Source organism: Arvicola amphibius, chromosome 4 (genome assembly GCF_903992535.2).
Source record: "Arvicola amphibius chromosome 4, mArvAmp1.2, whole genome shotgun sequence".
NCBI lineage: Eukaryota > Metazoa > Chordata > Mammalia > Rodentia > Cricetidae > Arvicola > Arvicola amphibius.
In genome coordinates this window covers 83,769,326-83,789,904 of record NC_052050.1, presented here as the reverse complement: position 1 = coordinate 83,789,904, position 20,579 = coordinate 83,769,326, and the positions used below count along the sequence as shown (strand labels likewise).

Genomic DNA, 20,579 nt, shown 5'->3' with positions numbered 1-20,579 from the left:
TTGGTTCTGAGTAGGTACGGGTCCCACAAAGCTACTTACGTGCCATCCTGGCGAGTGATGGTGTAGCCGTATTTTGGGTATTTGACAAAAGACACATTCACACCAACCAAGGGAGTCCCATCTGTGGTCACTACTTGGCCTCGGATCAGAGAAACCAGGCTGAGAGAAAAAAAAAAAAACATGGGTGCATTAGACACATGTAGAAAAACAGAGAGAAGAGACTCGCTGTATTCTTCTTCCCTGCTGTGGCTGCTTTCTTATTCTTGCCTGGTACTTAAACTGGGAGAAGAACATCAACATTAAATGTTAGCTGCACACAGCCATACATCATAGGGAGGTGTGGGCAAAAGGAGATGTCTCGATGCAAGAACACGGACATTCTGGGACGAAATCCCTGGACAGCAATGCCTACTCCCCGGGCTGGCCAGCAGAGTCTCCTGGGCACGTTCCTTTAGCCTTGGACCTGCTCCATTGCTTGATGTCATTTGGCTCTGCTCTGGCTTGAGCTTCAGGCTGCTCCTCATCACTCACGTGTGAGCTTTGGCCTGGCACAGAGAGTATTATGCCTGGATGAGAGCTTCCCCATCTGGCTGCTCATTTCCTAATTTGGCTTTGGAGCAAGGCCATGCTACTCTCCTCTTAGAGGCTGCGATGTCAGGGAGAGCCGAGAAGCACACCAAGGTTTGCGATGAGGCCCTCCATGGACACCGTGTTTTGCTACCCTCAAAGAGCAAAATTTCTTACAATCTACAAGAACCTCAGGAAAAGAGAATATTACAGATTTGGGGGGATACAATGAGTGAGAATATTTTGGAATCTGAATTGAATACAGTTACAAATTTCCCTCCTATCGAAATCCTGTTGTCTTAGGAGAAGAGTGGCTGAAATTCCATTCTCTCTCTCTCTCTGTCTCTGTCTCTCTCTGTCTCTCTCTCTCCCTCCTTCACTCTCCCTCCCTCCCTCTCTCTCTCTGTCTCTCTGTCTCTCTCTCTCCCTCCCTCACTCTCCCTCTCTCCCTCTCTCTCTCTGTCTCTCTCTCTCCCTCCCTCCTTCACTCTCCCTCCCTCCCTCTCTCTCTCTCCCTCTCTCTCTCTGTCTCTCTCTCTCTCCCTCTCTCTCTCTGTCTCTCTCTCTCTCTCCCTCTCTCTCTCTCTCTCTCTCTCTCTCTCTCTCTCTCTCTCTTGTCATATCATACTCTTCTCTCTATAGACAACAGTAATTAAAAATTTCCCAAGAATCACAGTTTCTAGCTATCTGGGAAATCCTGTAAAGCCAAGAGTAGCTACAGCACAGGCTGACTTTCTTTTCTGAGATGCTAGGACTACTAGTACCTCTGTTTTCCTATTCTGGAATATCTGCATATCCATAATGAGCTATCTTGGGGGTAAGACATAAGTCTAAACAATTCATGTATGTTTCATATACATCTTATGAAACTGCCCTAAAAGAAATTCGATATAGTATTTTTAATAACTGTGTGCATGGGACAGATTTTCATGGGATGGGATTCTGGGCTTGGAGTGTCATGCTGGTATGTGACCAATGTTGAATTTTGGATTTTTCTGCATTGCCAATGCTTAACCTTTGCTGTAAACAAATCCCAAAGAAAGAGAAATGTGTGTTTCCCGTATTCTCTTGTCTCCACGAAGAAGCAGGACACTCAGATGCTACATCCTTGCACTACATCCTAGTCGACAACACTGGTTTTGCAGCTGTCCCGCTGGCCTTGGAGACAGGGGCGGTTTGTGAAAGTAGACAGCTCTTGAGCCTCACAGGTTGTTGGGTACGCTCCCAATTTCTGGACTAGGTAATCGAGCTGACCTGCTCTTTGCCAAAATCTTGTCAAAGAGTTTTGGAACACACTTCCTTTACCGTCCCAGGCATCCTGAAAACTGGGGATGCTGTCTCTAAGCATCTCTTTCTATTAGCAATGCTCCCCACTTTCCAGCTCTGACCCTTTAATGATCTGGGGGTGTTCAGACCATTCCACCGGCATATCTAATTGTCTGCTGCTGGCTGCCTAACAGATGAACCTCACTTCAAGCTGCTTTCTACCACAGTGCTAGAGTCTTCTGAGGGTGGAGAACGAGTTTATGAAAATAATCCTTTTGTTCAATTCCATTTTCTTATCTTAGCTCCAACTAAGACTCCTTCCAGACTTCACCAGACACGACCTTAAAATCAAGGGTGTACGTTGATGATGATGGTCCACAGCACTTGTGATGTGAAGACAAGATTGGGCGTGTGTCCCACCATGGGTTTTTCTCTCTTCTTTCCCCCTACAACTGCTTTTTTCTCTTAAATCCACCCCCAAGCATTAGGCTTTGGGGAATGCCACAAGGAATGAAAAGGGTTCAGCTCTCTGATTTCTCCTGTTCTGTTTTTCCATTCCCCCATTGCTGCTGACTTCCTATCGTTTCCAGGCAGACGACTTGCAGAAAAGATCCAGCGAAGACATGCTATCGGCTCATGTCTATTTATGATTATTGATGTGTAACAATTATCACATTATCTAGATAGTGAGGTCTGCTCCATAAATTACAGTGGTGGTGCCAGAGCATTCTACTTATTTTTGTCTGTCATTATCTAGAAGACTGCCTCTGTAGCGGCCTTGAATCAAGTTTTTCTTTGTTCCTGACTCCGTCCTTTATTACTTGTCAGACGATAGTACGCTGAATTTCACGTGCTTGCTAAACTTCACCCCGTGTCTTGGAGAACTAATTTGTCCTTCTGAATTATGTAGCCACACAGAGATATTGGAAAGCGCCGCCTCCACAGGCTCCCAAACAGCTTTCTCTGAAGTAACTCTCCTTCACTCAGCTCTGTGCTCTGCTTCAGACCACCACATAGTTTTGGAATCTCTGCCGACTCCATCATATTTTGGCTCTCTTTCAGGATGCCTCCCGGAAGTGGTCTCTCATAGAGGGAGAATTAGATGGTATCAGAAGCGGGAGGAAAGAATTATAACGGAGAGAGTGTCTGTAAGCGCCCGGCTGAGGATAGACACTGAAATGCTAAGGAGGAAGGGCAGGGAAAGACTAAGGTTATTAGCAGAGCGGACAGCGCAAGCGAGCTGCATGGACCTCACTAAAATGCTGTAGTGGAGTGCGAGTCAGTCACAATTCTTCATGAACACTGTGTTCATAACGGACGGGAAGCAAGCCCTCACAGGCACTGTGCCAGAACTGAGATTTGCAAGTGGGAAACATCTTTCATTTTGGCCAGAGATTTGTGCCTGACTCTCTCCCCTTTTCTCTCTCTCTCTCTCTCTCTCTCTCTCTCTCTCTCTCTCTCTCTCTCTCTCTCTCGCTAATTTTGCTAATCAGGAAGATGAGATTGTGCCCAGTATGACTCAGTTAGGAGTTTAGGGGGAAACAGAAGAAGAGTGGGATTATGATCTCTTCTATATTATCTTTTATTTTCCTTATTTATCTCTAGTAAAATCAGGACCTAAGGTGACCCTGTGAAGAATTCTCATGTTCAAAGGAACTGCCAAAGGCAACATGTCATGGTGCATGCCTGTAATCCCAACACCTGGGTGTGGAGACAGGAGGATTGCTGTGAGTTCATGGCTAGTCTGGGCTGCAGTCATGGGCTTCCTTCCTTCTGGTCCAGTCAGAGTTACAGAGTATAGAGTATAACCCTGTCTTGAATAAGCACAGATACATAGAAAAATGAAGAGAGTTGCCAATAACTGGGGTTATGCAGCCTTGCAGAAAGCTTCTGTGGGGCTGTAGAAAACTGGCTGTGCCACTACCCAGCCTCCTCCATCCCAGCCTCCTCCATCCCAGCCTTCTCCATCCCAGCCTCCTCCATCCCAGCCTTCTCCATCCCAGCCTCCTCCATCCCAGCCTTCTCCATCCCAGCCTTCTCAGCTCTCAAAGGAGGGGTGGGGCTTAGTCCTAGTCAGATGATGTCGTCTCCCTAATGTCCAGTGAGTGACTTCCAATAGATTCACCTATGAAGTTAGGGTTCTGACCTGTGCTGAAAGAGGAGGTGGGGTGAACAACTTATTTTCATGGGTACTTTTGAACCTAGCTGAGTGAGGATAGAGGCTGGGCAAACAAGGGGAGATAGAGGGCATTGCAGTGAAAGAGGGTGCCATATACTGTGTTCTAGTACAGTTCGGTTGGGTGGCTGCAGTGAACCAAAACACAAGGCATATTGCAAAGAGTTAAACAAATTTTAAATGTTTTAGTACAAAAAATGATAAACATTTAAGGTGACAGATATTCTAACTACCCTGTTCTGATTATTACGCGATGTATGCACTTTTCAAAAATATCACACTGTACCCCATAACTATGCACCATTATTATGTACCAACGAAAAATAAAAAAAAGGGCTGGCTGAAATAGCTCAGAGGGTAAAGGTGCTCACTAAGCCTGGCTGCCCGAGTTTGATCCCAAGGATCCTGTGTTGGAAGGAAAGAACTGACTCCCATAGGTTATCCTCTGACCACCACGTGTCAGTGGCACTCCCCCACATAAATATAACTATAAAACAAACTTAAAAATTATAATCAACTGAATGGAAAAGAAAGGTAAAACAACAACAACAACAACACAGACTCAAAAAGAGGTAGAAGAGAGATGGACAGGTTGGGTTACTAGAAAGGGACATGATTGTGTTGCTCATGCTCCTGAAATCTAGAGACTGGGGGAGGGAGGGATCAATCTGCAGTCTGTATTCCTTCAGGTGATAGAGCAGAGAGATGGGGTAGAGTGTCCCCCAAAAGTCTATACCAACCTTGGTCACAGTAGCATATGCCTGGACATCTAGATTTGGCCAGGGAGTCAATCATGTGTGCCAGCTAAGTGTCCATGCCCTGCTAAGCCCACTTCTTTCCCTCACAATCAACACAGTGTCTAGAAGACAGAGGGGATGGGCTGGGAGGGTCTCTTACGACCAGACCTTCCAATTGCTCTCTTCTGCAGGGTACAGGGCTGACCTGCTCTGGTGTGAATAGATGGTCACACTGACACAAAAGAAATTCAAAATCCGACCTCCAAGTATTCATAAACTCCAGATTACCAACTGAGAGCAAAAATGAGCAGGAAAGAAGGAGGGGACTTGGAGAGAAATGTTGGGCTCAGAACCTTGGGCACTAGAGGGCATCCTACATGGGGGCTGTGTGAGCATCAGCGACAACATGCATAGCATCATCCCAGGTACTCAATACATCCCTCTAACTGGCATTACCGCGACTTTAAGATGCCATGAATGATAGGTTATGTTATCAAGTTAATAACAGCTTTGGAAAACACTCCATCGAATCAACTATTTCAGCAACGCTCAAACAAAAGCCTCTCTCAGAGGCATTCCAAAAGGGATTTAAATAATGACAAAAATGTCATAAAAGAACGATCATAAAAATCATCTCAAAACTCACAATCAACAGGTATCACCATGAGGTTCTGGGCTGAAGGTGTTCCGATCCTGCAGGGCAGCCACAGCTCTCCTTTATTGTCCCTACCCGAATGAACAAAGTGTCTTCAGCGACCTGTGGCAATAAGTTGCCTCAGGGGCAGTTTCCAGGAAATAGGTCCAATGAAAAAGACAGAGAACATCTTTTTGCTCTAATAGAAAAAAGAGTGGGGACCTCAGTGGCCTGCAGGGACAAGAGGGTACCTACCTGCTATTGAAGGGGTTGTCTCCAGGAATGATGTGGGTGCTGTCCTTGCCTGCCAAGAGCTTGATGCGGTCATAGAAGGACTTCACTGCAGGCCAGTCTGTCTGGCCTTGCTGAATGATGTCCAAGGGGTCCCGGGACCCCCGACAGAGGAGGCTGTTCTGACAGGCTGACTGTAGGCAGCAGTCAGGGTCCAGACAATCCACCAGGCCATCTGGAAGGGCAGAAGCAGAGCCAGGGTCATAGCACTGCGTGGCACCAAGCCACTTGGAGATGCTGAGCTGCTAACACGTTTGTTACCATCAAACCTTCCCATGGGCCTGAGACTGGCAGGTTTCTCACAGCAAGCCTTGGATAATTGCAGCTTCCCCCACACAGAGAGTAAATGATGGAAGAAAACAGCTGAAAATATCAACAGTGGCTTCTCTGGTGTGAGCCTCTTTCTTTGCTTTATTACATTTTTCTAAAATCCCCTCTTCGTACTACCGTGAGCGGATATTGTTAGAGTAATTTGGAATAAAACCCTGAACTTTTCTTTTAAATGACACAGCATAAGAATCGCCCAGAGACTGTTCCCAAGGGCCTGTGCCGATTGGGTATACACGAACCAAGGTGTGGGCTGCTGTCAATCTTCCTCCCTTGGAGAAAACCAGGCCAGTCTTCCTCCCCTTAAACCAGGGAGGGAACTGTTAACAAGATGGAGAACGAGGTGCTGTGTGTGTCACCTCTTCAAGAAAGTGTGGAAATGGCATCGTGTGGCCACCAGGATAAGAGGTCGCTTCCATTCTGTCTTTTTGAGTAGGATACTTTCTAGATTCCTGCCCTTTCCCCCCTTTTCCTGGGCTGCTCCTATTCACTAACCTGCCATGCTACACATACCGGAGTGCTGGTCACATGCCAGGGAGGGAACAGTAAGCACAGAATCATGGCACCTGTCTGGAAGGAGCTGACAGGGCAAGGGAGAGACAGACAGGAAACCGGCTGTTTAAAGCCAAGTTTGGGGGTGGCCTTTTCACTCAGAAGACCCTCCTGATAGTGCCGTTGGCAAGATTAGCACTATGCGTTGTGGCTCACATTCCCCATTTACATGTTGACATCCTAAACCGCACCAAGAAGGGGCTTTAGGGTGGAACTAAGCTCCCAAAGCTCTCATGGAGGGGTGAGTACCTCGGAGTCTTCTGGGTTCCCTCTTCGGCCCTCTTAGGACACTGAGAAGGAAGCAGGTCATCGCCTGACACTCAGTTCCCCAGGGCCTTGGCTTTGAACTTCCCAGTCTCACCCATAAGAAACAGGTGTGAACTGTGTAAGCCACACCCACTATGGTGTTTTGTTGTAGGAGCGCAAACTGGTTGACTTTGCTAGGAGCTCCTGCCCTGTGCATCTCAGGTCCTGAAAGAATGGCTCGCATCAGATGTCCACAGACAGAATCAAGGACCTGCCTCGGGCCTCCCTATTGACAGCTTCTAGAAGCACGTCCTGAAAGTCTGCGTGTCAATCATGATTCTCAGGCGATTCTATTACACAATACATTTTAGAAACCATTGTTGTTGACACTAACTTCCTCGCAGGGGGAATTAATTACATCTTTATGCCTGCCTCTATATCTATATATTCAGTGAAAGATGAACAGGGCCTTATTAAATCTACATGTATGCCTCCCTCCGTGTTCAGCAGAGAATGGGGACCCTCAGCAAATGTCTGTTGAATGAGTAAATGACCGTCTCCATTCCTCACATGTCCGAGATGGCCACGGACTAGAACGTTCAGGGCAGTGTTTGCTCTTCGGAATTCCCTATCAGAAGGAGGTTTTTGATTGAGCACATGGTAGAAAAAGCTTGAGAGTAGCTTAGCTGATGCTTCCTGAATTTGATAGAGAGGCATATTTTTTTTGGGCGGGAAGGGGGGAAATAATTAGCATCATAAAAGTATGCTCTGCAGTCCTGGACTCTCTCATGACAAACGCTTGTCCAGGGCTGCCCAATCAGAGTCCTGGCCGTGGGCTTTGCATTTACAACAATGTAACATTTTTTTGGCATTCCCCTTTCCCTTCGGTCCCACTAATGAAATTGAAATATGTAATTTCACCGAAGTTCCTCTGTAATTTAGCAATTAATGTACAATTAATTTAATGCATTACTTTCTTTTTAGCAAACAAACAAATTAGGAGGTGGCGTGTTTTGCTCGGCTGTAAATTCCTGAAACTAGCCTCTCTCATTTTCCACGTGGGCACATGCTGCTGGTGTGCCTTGTAACACATTTAGGTTTACAAAATTTCCTAGAAATGCAGAGCCAGGCGGGTGGGTAGGCAGGCGCCATGTGAATTTAGAGACTTTAGAAACCAAGGTTCCGAGTAGCTCAACCCCATGTGCTGACTGAATGTGAGACTCCCAGATACCAGGGAAGCTGAAGCCCCAGAAATAATCCTGGGGGGACGGACAGCATCTTGGCAGCAGGCTGATCCAGGAACATAGCCCCGGATCCACAGTCTGATTGTTCAATCTGGATTCAAGGGCCATTGGCAGAACAAGGAAGAAAAGGGGAGGAAAATAATTGCCTTGAATTCTGCCATGAACATCACGTCCGTGGACTGCCGCACTAGACAGAGGGAATCTACACAGAGCGCCTGCTTCAGGTTTTAAAAATAACCCGCTGAGATCCGCACTTCTATTCAGCGGCTAAGAAGCTTCTCAGGTGAGAAGAAACCCACTGTTGTTAGCACTATAGATTTCTTTTAAGGTCGCCGGCCTCTTCCCATTAGGAGCCCCATCCATCTCTGGTGGCCTTGCCCTCCTACAGCTGGGAAGGGTTTCTTCCTCCTCCAGCCCATTTACTACTCCCCACCCCACATTACCTGCTAGAGGACAAGTATGTGCGGGTTCAAATAATACCCGGAGACAGTTTTCCTATTAAGCACCAAGCATTCTGCCCCCCAACTGGCAGGCTGTCTCTCTTTCTGGACTTTCTCCCCTGTTTTGTTGATACCAGGGATTTTTTTTTTCTTTTTGTTTTCTTTTTTCTTTTTTTCTGTCTTTATTCTGAGGGTCCAGTCTGGCAAGAGAAGGCCTAAACACCTCAGCAATAGCGGAAGAGAAATACAAAGAAAAGAAAGGAAAAGAGAGGAGGTAGAGATGATCTCCTTCCACATACTTGCAATTCTCTGCCTCAGTGGTAGCATTTGGGGTGTGGGTGTGGTGAGGGCAGCAGCACACCCCATGCCTGGAATGATCTCCTCACGCTATGTGATCGCTGGCTGCTGCCCCCAACACTTTCCGAGGACTCCGTGAACTTTAAATTGGCCCTCCAGTCTCCCAGTGGCCTGTCAGTCACGAGAATCGCATCTTTATGCTAGCAAGCCCCTTGGATGGAGTCTGACATTGCAATCTTCAGTAAATTACCCTGTCACTGACAGTCTTGCTGTTATCTTGCAAACAATCAAGCAGGCAATCAAACCACTCTGCATCGCTGGTTCAGGACCTGAGAGGCCAGGCCATCTTCATCCCGCAGGGTGTCCCATTTGTTTATTTATTTATATACCTACTTATTTGTTTGGCTGCACTTTTTTTTTTTTTCTGGGGAGGGTAAGGGCGGGAGCGGTTCGCAGCAACCCTCCACAGGAGCTTCATTCTGACTCAGCAAGTGGGACACTTCCCCAGGTGGCCCACAGTAGTGACACATCTGCTCATCTGCCCTCATCTGCTTCAGTTCACTCTGTGGAACGTGGCCTTGGAGCCCATTCTAGGCCCTTTCTGTCAGGACTGAGGCCAATTCACAGCCCTGGCTGATTTTTCCATGCACATATATCACACGATAATTGGACTGGCATTTTCAAGGAAACGAGGGCGCGAAGCATCTTTCTGGGAACAAGATTGAGCCTATTATTTATTTATTTATATTTTAATATTAATTTCATTAATTCAAGTCACACCAAGGCTCTTTAAAAAAGATCACTTTTCTGTTCACCGTTGTTTTGACGTAGGAGCTCATGTAACCCAGGCTGGGCTAGAATTCACTCTCTATGTAGCTGAGGATGACCTTGAATTCCCCATCCTCCTGCCTCCACCTCTCAAGTACTGGGACTGCAACTGTATACCACCACGCTGAGCTTAATTTTTATTTAAAAGTCTCACTTTTGATAAAGAAATCAGAGAGAATCTTCTGCGACAATCTAGTAAAGTGAATTCTTTGGATTTAGAAGACCTAACGGAGAAAGCCACACACCTCACATAGGGTCGGAGGTTAGAACTTGCTGCACAGAATCAGATGGATCTGTGGTTCATCTTCCTTGGCCTCCTCCTTACTGTGCAAGCTTGGGGAGAGAACTAACTTTGTCGAGCCCCAGTTCACTTGCCTTTAGAACTGAATTATTAGGCTGGGTGTGGTGGTTCATGCCCTGAGTCTCAGTACTCAAGAGGCAGAGGCAGGCAGATCTCTTTGAGTTTAAGACTTGCCTGGTCTACATAGCAAGTTCCAGACCCTCACTCAAAGAGCAGCAACAACAGCTGGGTCATCATAGTACATATGCTGCAGGGTATTAGATAGGGAATAACTGACTTGATGCATAGAATATCTTTTTTATCATATAGTGCACATTTAGTAAATTATAGGCATTACCATAAATAGAAATTCACTAAAGTCTTAAGATTCATTCTGTTTGTAAAAGCTGGACAGGAAAGGTTATGACATTGATACTCCTTCATACTTAGAGCCATTCATTAGGATGGGCCCTGGGCTGGTTAAATCTTGGCAAGCTTGCTCAGTTCCAAAGAGTGACAGCCTAGGAATGACTAACGGTGAAAATAATGTCACGGAGGAGGCAGCATCTCCACATTTTTTTAGGACTTGAATCTTCACAGCAACTTTGCAAAGAAGAGTCAAGCAACCTTGAAACTTCAGACTGGGAACTTGGGTCTCGGTCTCAGATTGGCTCCTGTTCAGCTGTGGTGGACAATTAACTGCTCCGGGCCTCTCATCTCCCTCAGGTGCCAAGCGGAGATGGCGGTGATGATGTGAGAAAGAGAATTAAATCAGCTAATTCTCAGCCCTGCGGATCTGGTGTCCGCATCTGTGCCTTCGACTAAACTCAGATAGAAAATGAAGCCAGGCCTATGGTGATTACATCGGTACCACACACATATAGATGACTTCCTGTTCCCCAGACAATATGGCACCATTACTCCTTGTACAGAATTTCCGTGGAAGCAGACATCACCTAGAGATGGTTCTGGAAGGCCTCTATAACTACTGTCCTGTGATGCAGGTAGGAATAGCTCTGAGTGTGGCCCAACACAAACTCTTAAATCACTTAATTTTTTTTGTGACTTGATTGCCAAACTATCAAAGATGAACTTTGTAAATTATGTTACATGGCAATGTCAAAAGGCTGGACAGCCCTGAACAGGATTCAGGAAGATGTGAAGTTGTTACCATGGAGACACTATACTCTTTCCATCAGGAATCTGAGTATTGGGGATTTGGTATCTGTGGGGTCCTGAAGGACCCGTGTGGTTACTGAGGAATGACTTGTGGCACTTGGCGCAGTGCCTGGTACAAGTGCTCAGAGATTGAACTGTCACCATCAGCATCCTACAGGGGAAGAAACAGAAGCTCGGAGAAGGGCTGAGTTAGTCTCACTCAAGTGGCTAAGATGCAGGAAAAAGGCAGCCAATGATAGCATCTCCATTACTGGAAAGAGATGCTTCCCCACGAAAGGAAGTCAGAAGACAAGGTACTTGACTAGTCATCCAGGGAAATGGGAGACTTAATCACTTCTGAAGGCCTGTCTCCTACTCAAGCTGGGGAAGAACCGGGCTGGATGACATGGGCCTCTGAAAAATTCAAACAGAAACAAAGCGCCTGGGAATTCATTCCTAGAACCAGGCTGTCCAGACCTTCTCCCTCCCACCCATTCACCTGTGAGATTCCAACCATCCCATTGAGTTGACACATACCTTCTGCGATGGCTATAGGCTTGTGTCAGCCAGCTCCAGTCCCTGTCTACTTTGCTCTGCTGGATTTTTAAAAGGGGCACCTGCGTGGCAGAGACTTCAGCTCTAACTCTTAGTGAATGCTTATCAGTAAAGATGAGCGCTGGGTGGTGGCAGGAGGCCCTGTGTACACAGGGGAGCATCCATAGTCAACATTTGGGTATTTCAGAGTTGGTAAAACATGTAGTGTATCTTTTTGCCCCAAAGAGTCTGCATGTATATCTGACTTGAGCCTTTAACAAGGATGTGAGGCTGCTTATTTCACATGTTTTCCTCTTTGATCTTTGTAAACTGGGGGCTTCAGGAGAGTCTGGTTAGAAGCCTTTTGTTCAGTTTGGTGGCGTCCTGTGTTTCCCATAGCTTGCTCTGCACGTGGCTTCCTCTTTGACCTGCATGAACCACATGGCTTGCTTCCTTTTAAAGGCTTTAGAGAAACATCTGTGTTTACTTTCCTTAGTTTTGTTTGGTCACAAGGTGGCACAAGGTGACCTCAATGATCCAGGGCAGGTGCCGTGGATACTCTGGGAATGTCTACATACAGGCCTGGTTTGGAGCCTGGTTAAAAGTGCAGATTTTGGATGGGCAAGATTTCTTGGTAGGTAAAGGCACTTGCTGCCATCCTGATGACCTGAGTTGGCTTCCCAGGACCCACGTGGTAGAAGGAGCAATCCTCTGGTTGCCACATTTGTGCACACATACAAAATAAATAAGTGCAATTATTTTTGAAGCTCAGTTTTTCACACTGAAACCTACTTTCTTTCCAGACTCTGGTTTGAAAGGACACATTGAAAGGATGCATTACTACTCATCAGTCTATCTATCCTATTCACTGGGCCATCAGGCTATGTACAGGGTTGGTTAAAAATATGGTCTTTGAAGAGTTAAGAGTACACACTGATCCATTGACAGGGTGCTCAAAACAGACACAATCAATTACGATAGGTGAGAAATTATAGTACCTTCTACCGGGAGGGGGAAAGCCCAGAGGAACTTTCTGGGCACTTTACACATTTTTGCTTGCCATCTCGGCCAACTAGCTCTACAGGCGATTTCAGCAAGTGGCGTAACAACGATGGTACCGAACAGAAATGTCACATGATCAGCCGAGATGAGACGCTCACAGACTAAGGGTGTCTGAGTCATTGAGATTTCTTTTTATCTTTCTTGGGTTTTTCTGGGCAGCAATGGTTTGTTTACCCACAGAGAGATTGATATTTACCAGTTTTTCATTTCCTTCAAGAAAAATGCAGGTTGTGCAGGTGACAACTTAGGAAATCTTAGCGCTAATGATGGGAGGTGACAGGAAAGCTAATGAAGCAGAGAAGAAGGGAAGAGACATTCAATTGGGCCAAGGAACTTGGTGCTTTGTTCTGCGATGAAAATGAAGGAGGAAGGGGATGGTGTAGCTGGTCAGCAAGGGCCCCAACAAAGGACACAAACCCGCCCCCCACCATGGACTTTTCGGAGATGGCAGCCATGGAGTAGATTTTGCCCTGGATGTGACTTACTTAGGTTGAGCCCAGGCACTTGTCACCCTAAAGTACATGAGACCTCCAACAAGTATATTTTGGCCAGTCCTCTGATTATGTAAGCAATCGCCTAGTAGCAGTGAACATCGTTGAGGCCACCCAGTCTCTATGAGACTGCAAAGGGAACACTCTGCTCCTTCCAGCAGAGACTGTCTGAGGCTCTTTGCAGCTGGGGCTGGCCACCGGATGCTTGGGTGATGCACTGAGGTTGTACATAGGGGCATTGAGAAATTTGCTGAGAAGCATCAGTTCCTCACTGGAGCCCACAAAGTAAGCAAAAGCCGAACAAAATCTTCCATTAGGTTTCTTGTCAGCTTTGGGGGTTTCGAACCCCCAAAACATACTTGAACCTGCAGTCACATTGGAAACCAGGAACAACAAGAGAGGACCATCTGCATTATAAGGCACAGATATTTTGTGTACACGTTGATGGGCTGACAAGCCACCCCTCAAATGATGGGTAATTACTGTGGTGGTGAGCTTGTCTCCTGGGGAGGATGTCATCGTTTTATGGGAGCCATATTGCTCCTCTCAAGGGATGGCAAAGACAACTTCCTGTCCTTATCTTGGAGAGCCAGAACAGCAATGACAATCACCTGGAACACATTTGGGCCAAGACTGCGATTATGCACGATCCTCACCTCCACCTCAGTTCTTCCTCTGTTTAAGCCTAAGGTTTACATAGGTGCCACAAAGGCAGACCTGTGGTTGTGGGACACCTTTGTAGCTTCCTTTGTGCCACACTGATTGGCTCCTTTAGCCATCATTCACCATGAACTGTTAATTGGTATATTGGGATGTGAGGCCTGGCCCACCCTCTGGGGACTCCTGGTGTTGGGCAGAAGACTCTGCTATTCCAGATTAACTCTTGGTATCTGGTTGACTCTGCATGCATAAATAGTGGGTAAAGGATGATAGGCATTCAAAGGTACCCTGATGGGGAGACAAGGAGCTTACATGGGGTGGTTCTCCAAAGCCCAGGACCCAAAAAGAAGTAGTACCCAGCTTTTCCCCAACTTGTTCATGGTGACACTGACTCATGACCCTGTTAAACACAAAGCAAATAAACGTAGACTTTAGAGTTAGAACATTCTGGCTCTCAAAGCAGTTCTCTCATTCCATGGCTCTTTAAGCCTGGGCAAGTGAGCTCACTTTCCCATCTATAGAATGGACTTAAGCTAATATTCCCCACTACCTTGACGTGCAGAGAGCTACAGGATGGGGCCCACATGAAGACTGACACACAGCTCTATGAATGATGCTTCTTAATGATATTTCCTGCTCTCCACCAGAAAAGGGCATTGTTCCATTTGCATTTTCCCCTATGCCTACTGACAAGTTGGAAGTGAGGGATAATTGAAAGTATTCTGGCTTGATGTAACTAAGAAGTGAAAGGCGCGGGCAAGGCTGACTTGATTTAACCTGGCAATATGAGATTAGTTCTTCATTGCTTCTGCTAGGTCTCCCGCATTGCCAACCTCTGAAAGCAATAGATTGGCTGACAGGGTGCTCATTTGGAAGGTTTCACCTGCCATTAATACCTTGGCTGCCTGACGGACCGTTGCTCCTAAGGCGGCCTGCTCTCCCTCTGTGGAGCACGGCCACTCTTAAATATAGCGAGGAGGAGAACTGTATTTGCACTCCTGAAAGGCCTGTTGGAAGTCTTCCTCTTCCTTTATGCCAATTCCTTGTGTCAGTCTCTGAGTTCCAGGGCCAAAGAGCCTTGCCCCAAGCACCTTCAGCTTTTCTTCTGACTTAGCAACGGAAGACCAGTCAGGCTTGACCAAAGAGATCTGGCAGAGTGGAAGCCCCACCGCTAGCTGCCTTGCCAGCTCTCCTATTCTTGGGGAGGGGTGTGGGAAAGAGAGCAGAGTCAGCTAGGAAAGCCACAGGCTCTGTTACCCACGGCAAGGGTGTGATTCAGGCTGGACCTCTCTTGCTATGACTAGCGGTGCCTGGAGGCCACTGGGGGATGTTTCCCATCACGTCCTTAGTCTCCAGCCCCTTTATTTATTTTGATGAAGGTTCTTTACCAAACACTTAAACAACACTCCCGCCCCAACACAACACAAATACACCCAACAAAATCTGTCTGGGATTCCGGGTGGGCCTTGAGAACATATGTGATTTACAAGCTCTTTGGTGATGGGGACATTCATTCTGAGCACTGAGTTCCCAGGATCCACAGTCTAAACCAGCCTTGCTCACATACATTTTTACCTGGCCCGGAGAACAGGCATTTGGATTCCCGCTGTTACCCTAGACCTACAGAATTATTGAGACGGAGACTGGGGATCTGTGTTTTAAGGGAGACCCCTAGATGTTCCTTTGCTTCTCAAAGTTTAAGACTCTTTGCCCCGGATTACTGCAAAGGCCCTTTAGACATCTAAAGAAGTACAAGCAGTCCTACGGGACTATACCAGCTTTCTCCGTCTGAGTCCCCTGTAAGATATCAGGGGTTTCCTAAAACACAGAGGTGGCAGGCAGGGGGAAATCTATACGTTCAAGTGCAACCTGGGAGACAATAGTTAAACAATATGGAACCAAGTTCTCACAGCAGAACTTCTCAGAGTCCTTGAAATGTAAATACACACAACTATTCACTACCACAGCGGAGTGGATAGCCCTTCATGATGGAGGAGCCATTTGGTCCAGACTTATTTCTGCAGTTTTATCCAGTGCCATATAGCCTAACAGCTTCTGAATGCATTCTGCCAGGAAAGGGGGCCCTGTTCTTAGAAGGGCCAACCAAACCTTCCTGTCTCCCACTTAACAAGTAGCATCTTTGTCCCTGCTTGGCTTTGCAGAGAATGGAGGTCATGAGTGACCAGGCCCAACACAAACTGTATTACTATGACAAGCATGGCCCTTCAGAGAAACTGCACTCTGTCCCCATTCTCTATCCTGAGGTGGCCTTGAATGTAGGGGCTCAGTGCTAAGTGACAGCATCCTGGGGGCCGCATGTTGACTAAGCATCACAACCCGCTGGCCTTGTGGCACAACACTGTTATCTGGGAAGTTCGTGCAGCTGAGTTACAAAGCAACTGCAAAAAATTTTTCTCATAACATTTTATTTCAGTTTACAATGTTGTGCTGGACTGCACTCACTGATGTTCTTGGCTGGATGCAGCCCGCAGGCTATGGCTCCCAGGCCTGCGTCATAGGCAAGCATGTCTTGTGAGAGCTAATAGTTGGTGCTTACAAAGAACTTCCAAGGTGTCAGGGGCTGCCTGGGGTAGTTTTCACATATCCCCCTGTGAGGCCCTGGGGTCCCAGGCAACAGGGCTGTCATTTGCAGTGGTAGAGCAAGAGACCAACACACAGACGAGATGATTTTCTGGAATGCGTAGGTGGGGTTTGGACAGGGCCTGCTGCTCTCTGAAGCCAAGTCTTCTGTGTAGCTCCTATCCGAAGCTATACCTCTCATCAAACACTCCTCCTTCCCGGGGGCCATTGGACCACTGAGCCGTCCTTTGAGCCTGCCTCCAGTCCTTGCACCTAAGGCACGACTAAGTCAGTTGGAAGACCAATGACTTGAATACTTACTGTACTGGGCTATGGAATATCTAGCCAACAGTCTTCTTTTCCAGGTCTTCACTTTCATCCAGTTCCATTCTGACTTGGTAGGCGACCACAGCAATGCCCTGTACCAGCTCTTCAAGAGTCTCTGTTTTCCTACACTATACCATGAAGATCTAGCTGTGATCATTCACATATGTTCTTAAGAACCTCACAATTGGGTTCTGAAGTCTCCGTTTGCAGATGGAAAAACTGAGGCTCAGAGAGGAACTGGGTTCTTCCCAAATATACAAAATTGGTAAAAGTGGTTGAACGCGTGACCCCACATTGGCCATCTGGTTTCCACTTCCTGACTTCTACTCTTGATTCTTATAGGAGGCTGTGAGGGTCATAGCATAGCAGGGGTCCTTTGCCTCTGAATGTTGACACTTCAGTAAGTTTCTCCCTTCTCACATCCCTTCTTTTTTTTGTCCCCCTACCCTTTCCGTAGTCTACCCTTTCTTCTTTCAACTCTTGACTAGCTGACTTTCTCTATCCCCAAAGCAGCTTCTAGAAATGATCTCATTTGATCAGTAGTTCAGCACCACAGACAAACCCTGACCTAGCAGATACTCACCCCTGTTAGCCCGCAGCCATGCTTGCTGTACCACAGAGACTTTCACCCTGGCTGCTGCTGTCTACCCCTTGACTGTTACAAAGCCACTGCCATAGAGCAGGGCCTCTGATCCCAGCCTCCCCATTTCCCCAAGCGCTCGCCCTCTGTCTGCTGTGCCTGGCCTCTCGTAGCCACCCTCCTCCCCTGCCCTGTTCCTCATCAGCTTCCTCTTTTTTTTTTTTCCAGAGCCTGCTGACAGGTTGGACAGACAGAGCCGATGGCCATGCAGTCTAGGCCCAGCAGGGGGTAGCAGCCTGGTGGGGTGCCAGACAGTGACCTGCTGGGTCCTTCAGAAAGAAAGGGGCTTGTCACAGTCAATGCTGCGGAGCAACAAGCTGGAACAGCTACTTTCTGCCTGCGGGGAGACCAGGGGATGTCTGTGTCTAGGATGGGCCCTCCGAACCGCTGAGGCGTGGTGCTTCTCTTCCTGTGGCATAACACAGGTTCTGAGTGCTGGCTGGGAGGAGGGACTGGACTCGGTTATCATACAAGCTTTCGGCTTGATTGGGATGATACACTAATTTCTAAACTAATCTTTTCCTAAAGACTCCTGTGCACCAGGCGCTAGAACCCTTGGGATGAACTTAGCTCATCTTCACATCCCCTCTGTGGGGTGGGTGCCACGAGCCAATATTATACTGCTGGTTACGATTGTGAGATCTGGAGACAGGTGACATGCAGCCAACAATGAACTGTGTGTGACACATTGATTGCAACCTATTAGCTCTGTGGCCTTGGACTTCTGGTTTTATTCCTCTGAGCCTCAGTTTCTTATCTATTGAAGGGTACTAATAATCATGCCAGTTTGGCAAGGCTATCACAAAAGGTTAAACCTTTTATTACATGCGTTTAGTATATGGTGATCAGCTGTTTCCACACAGTTTATGGCTGGAGAAAGCCAGTCTTCGAGAGCCAAAAGCTTGTGGGAAGCAAGGCTGGAATTCAGCCTTCCCTACCATGCTACACCTTGCCCAATGAGATATACTGAGATGTCAGAGTCAAAGCATCCTTGATACTTCTGCATTTCTTCCTATTTTAGTTGATAATTCTGGGGTGCATTAGTCAATATCTTTTTGGTCACTGTGACAAAATACCAGACAAAGCCAACTTAATATTTATCTTGGTTATGTTTTCAGCCTATAATAGGTTTGCTTCTCTGTTATGGGCCTGTGGTAAGATAGGGGAGTGTGACAGAACCAAGGTTCTCACCTTGGCGTGTCTGGAAAGCAGGAGACAGGCAGGGGCTGGCAACAAAGTCCCTAAGGACATGGCCTTAGTAGCCTACTTCCTTCTAGTAGGCACCACCTCCCTTCAGGTAAGCCCCCCCCTCCTGTCCATGCTAGCGTGTTATGAACCTGTTATTGATGCATCTATCAATGGAGGCAGAACACTCATAGTCTAAACACCTGTCAGTCAATACCGCCCTCAGCCGCTGAAGACCACACCTTTAACATATAAGCCATTTTACATACAAACCATAAGAACCTTAACACTGGGCTCATGTCCCCTAGGAAGTCACTATATAGGACAAAATATCACTGTTAAGAACAGTGAAGAACAGTACAGACATGTGCCAGTGTCTTATTGAAAGGAAATAATGAATCATACATTAGGATTTTTTTTTGCGTTAGTGAAGTGACTTCAGTAGTAAATAATGATTTAGGTTTACTGTTTTTAATAAAATGATAGTTATTATTATTATTATTGTTTTGGATAATTTCTTAATGCACTGTGAAAGTTTTTTATTATTATTCAACTTGATACAAACTAGGAACATCTGAGAAGAGAGAATCTCAACTACAGAACGACCTCCATCAGAATGACTGTAGGCAAGTCTGTGGGAGCACTACCTCCATCAGAATGACTGTAGGCAAGTCTGTGGGAGCACTACCTGCATCAGAATGACTGCAGGCAAGTCTGTGGGAGTGTTTTCTTGATTGATTATCGATACAGGAGGGTGGTGCCACCTCTGGGTACATAGTTCTAGGTTATATAAGAGAGCAAGCTGAACAAGCCACAGAGAACAAACCTGTTCCTTCACGGTCTTTATATCAGTTCCTGCCTCCAGGTTCCTGCCTGACTTCCCTAGAGGATGGACTGGAATGTGTAAAAGAAAAGAAACCCTTTCGTCATTATGTTTCTTCTTGTCATGGTGTGGGTCATAACAAGAGAAACATGCATGCAACCCGGGACATGCATGTAATGTATTTTGATCATATTTACCCCAGTTCTCCCACTGACACCTTTCAGATCCACCCTGCCACCTACCAAATTTGTGTCCTTGATATTTTATTTATCTATTTATTTATTGAATAGCCCACAGATTCTAATTTGTTCTGCCTGTATAATAATGGGTATGGGGGCCATCCAGTGAGAACTCTCTTCTCCAGTAGCCCTCAACTGTCAATACCTCCTTAGTTTATAGGTGGGGTTTATATAGGTATCACTGTTTGAAGTGGTGACTTTTTTAATCATCACACGAAATTTATTCATCGCTCAATAACCTATTAAATAAAAGCACTGTTTACAGCCTTATCATGGAGGCAAGTGTTTATCAGTGTGACAGAGGCTGATGGTGACAGACAAGGACCTGAGGATAGGAGCTAGACTCCCAAGGGCAAAGCAGATGACAAAGGGATGAATACCAGATTGAGGGAGTGAAAGTGCCTTCAAGGCATGGAATGAGGCAGTGTAAACCAATGGAGGATGTGCGTGTGTGTGTGTGTGGGGGGGGGGGGGGTGAGGATTGGTAAAGGGAGGGGCACCAGGAAGGGCTTCCAGGAAGAAACTATACTTCCTTAAAACCTAAGTGACATGAGAAGATAAGTCACAGAAACGTCTGGAGGAAGAACCTTCTAGGAAGAGGAGACAGAAGTGCAAAGCCCAGGGTGGGAATGCGTTTGAGAGTTGTCAGATGCAGCAGGCAGGTGAGGGCAGAGCAGAGGGAGGAAGATGAAGAGGAAAGGGACCAGAGGAGAACACGGGGTTGGCTGCAGGAGCTGCCTGCCATTCTCGGGGAGATGAGAAGGCTTGAGGAGGCTTGAACAAGGATATGCTGTGCTTGCACTACTAGTAGGACACTTCTTACAGTTCTGCGTAGACTGGGCCAGAAGCTGGAGGACTAGTCACCAGGCCAGTGAAGTTGGCGACATGATCTTGTAGAAGGTGGTGGAGGTGATAAACGTACACCGTTACTCTAGTGCTTAGCCATAGAGACCAGAAGGGCTGGGCCAGTTGACTGTGTCTTGCAACATGCAAAG

The 20,579-nt window shown here is 46.7% G+C and overlaps 1 protein-coding gene across 6 annotated transcripts in view; it reads right to left on the bottom strand.

Annotated features, from left to right (window-relative positions):
• Positions 1-20,579, bottom strand: part of Tenm2 (teneurin transmembrane protein 2) — a 961,804-nt gene that overhangs the window by 68,248 nt on the left and 872,977 nt on the right. For all 6 annotated transcript variants that reach the window (XM_038326028.1, XM_038326022.1, XM_038326023.1 and 3 more), the window contains 2 exons: positions 5,636-5,846; positions 40-159 (listed from right to left, as the gene is read on the bottom strand). In XM_038326028.1, the coding sequence (XP_038181956.1) occupies positions 40-159; positions 5,636-5,846 (331 nt within the window). The remainder of the gene's footprint in view (positions 1-39; positions 160-5,635; positions 5,847-20,579) is intronic.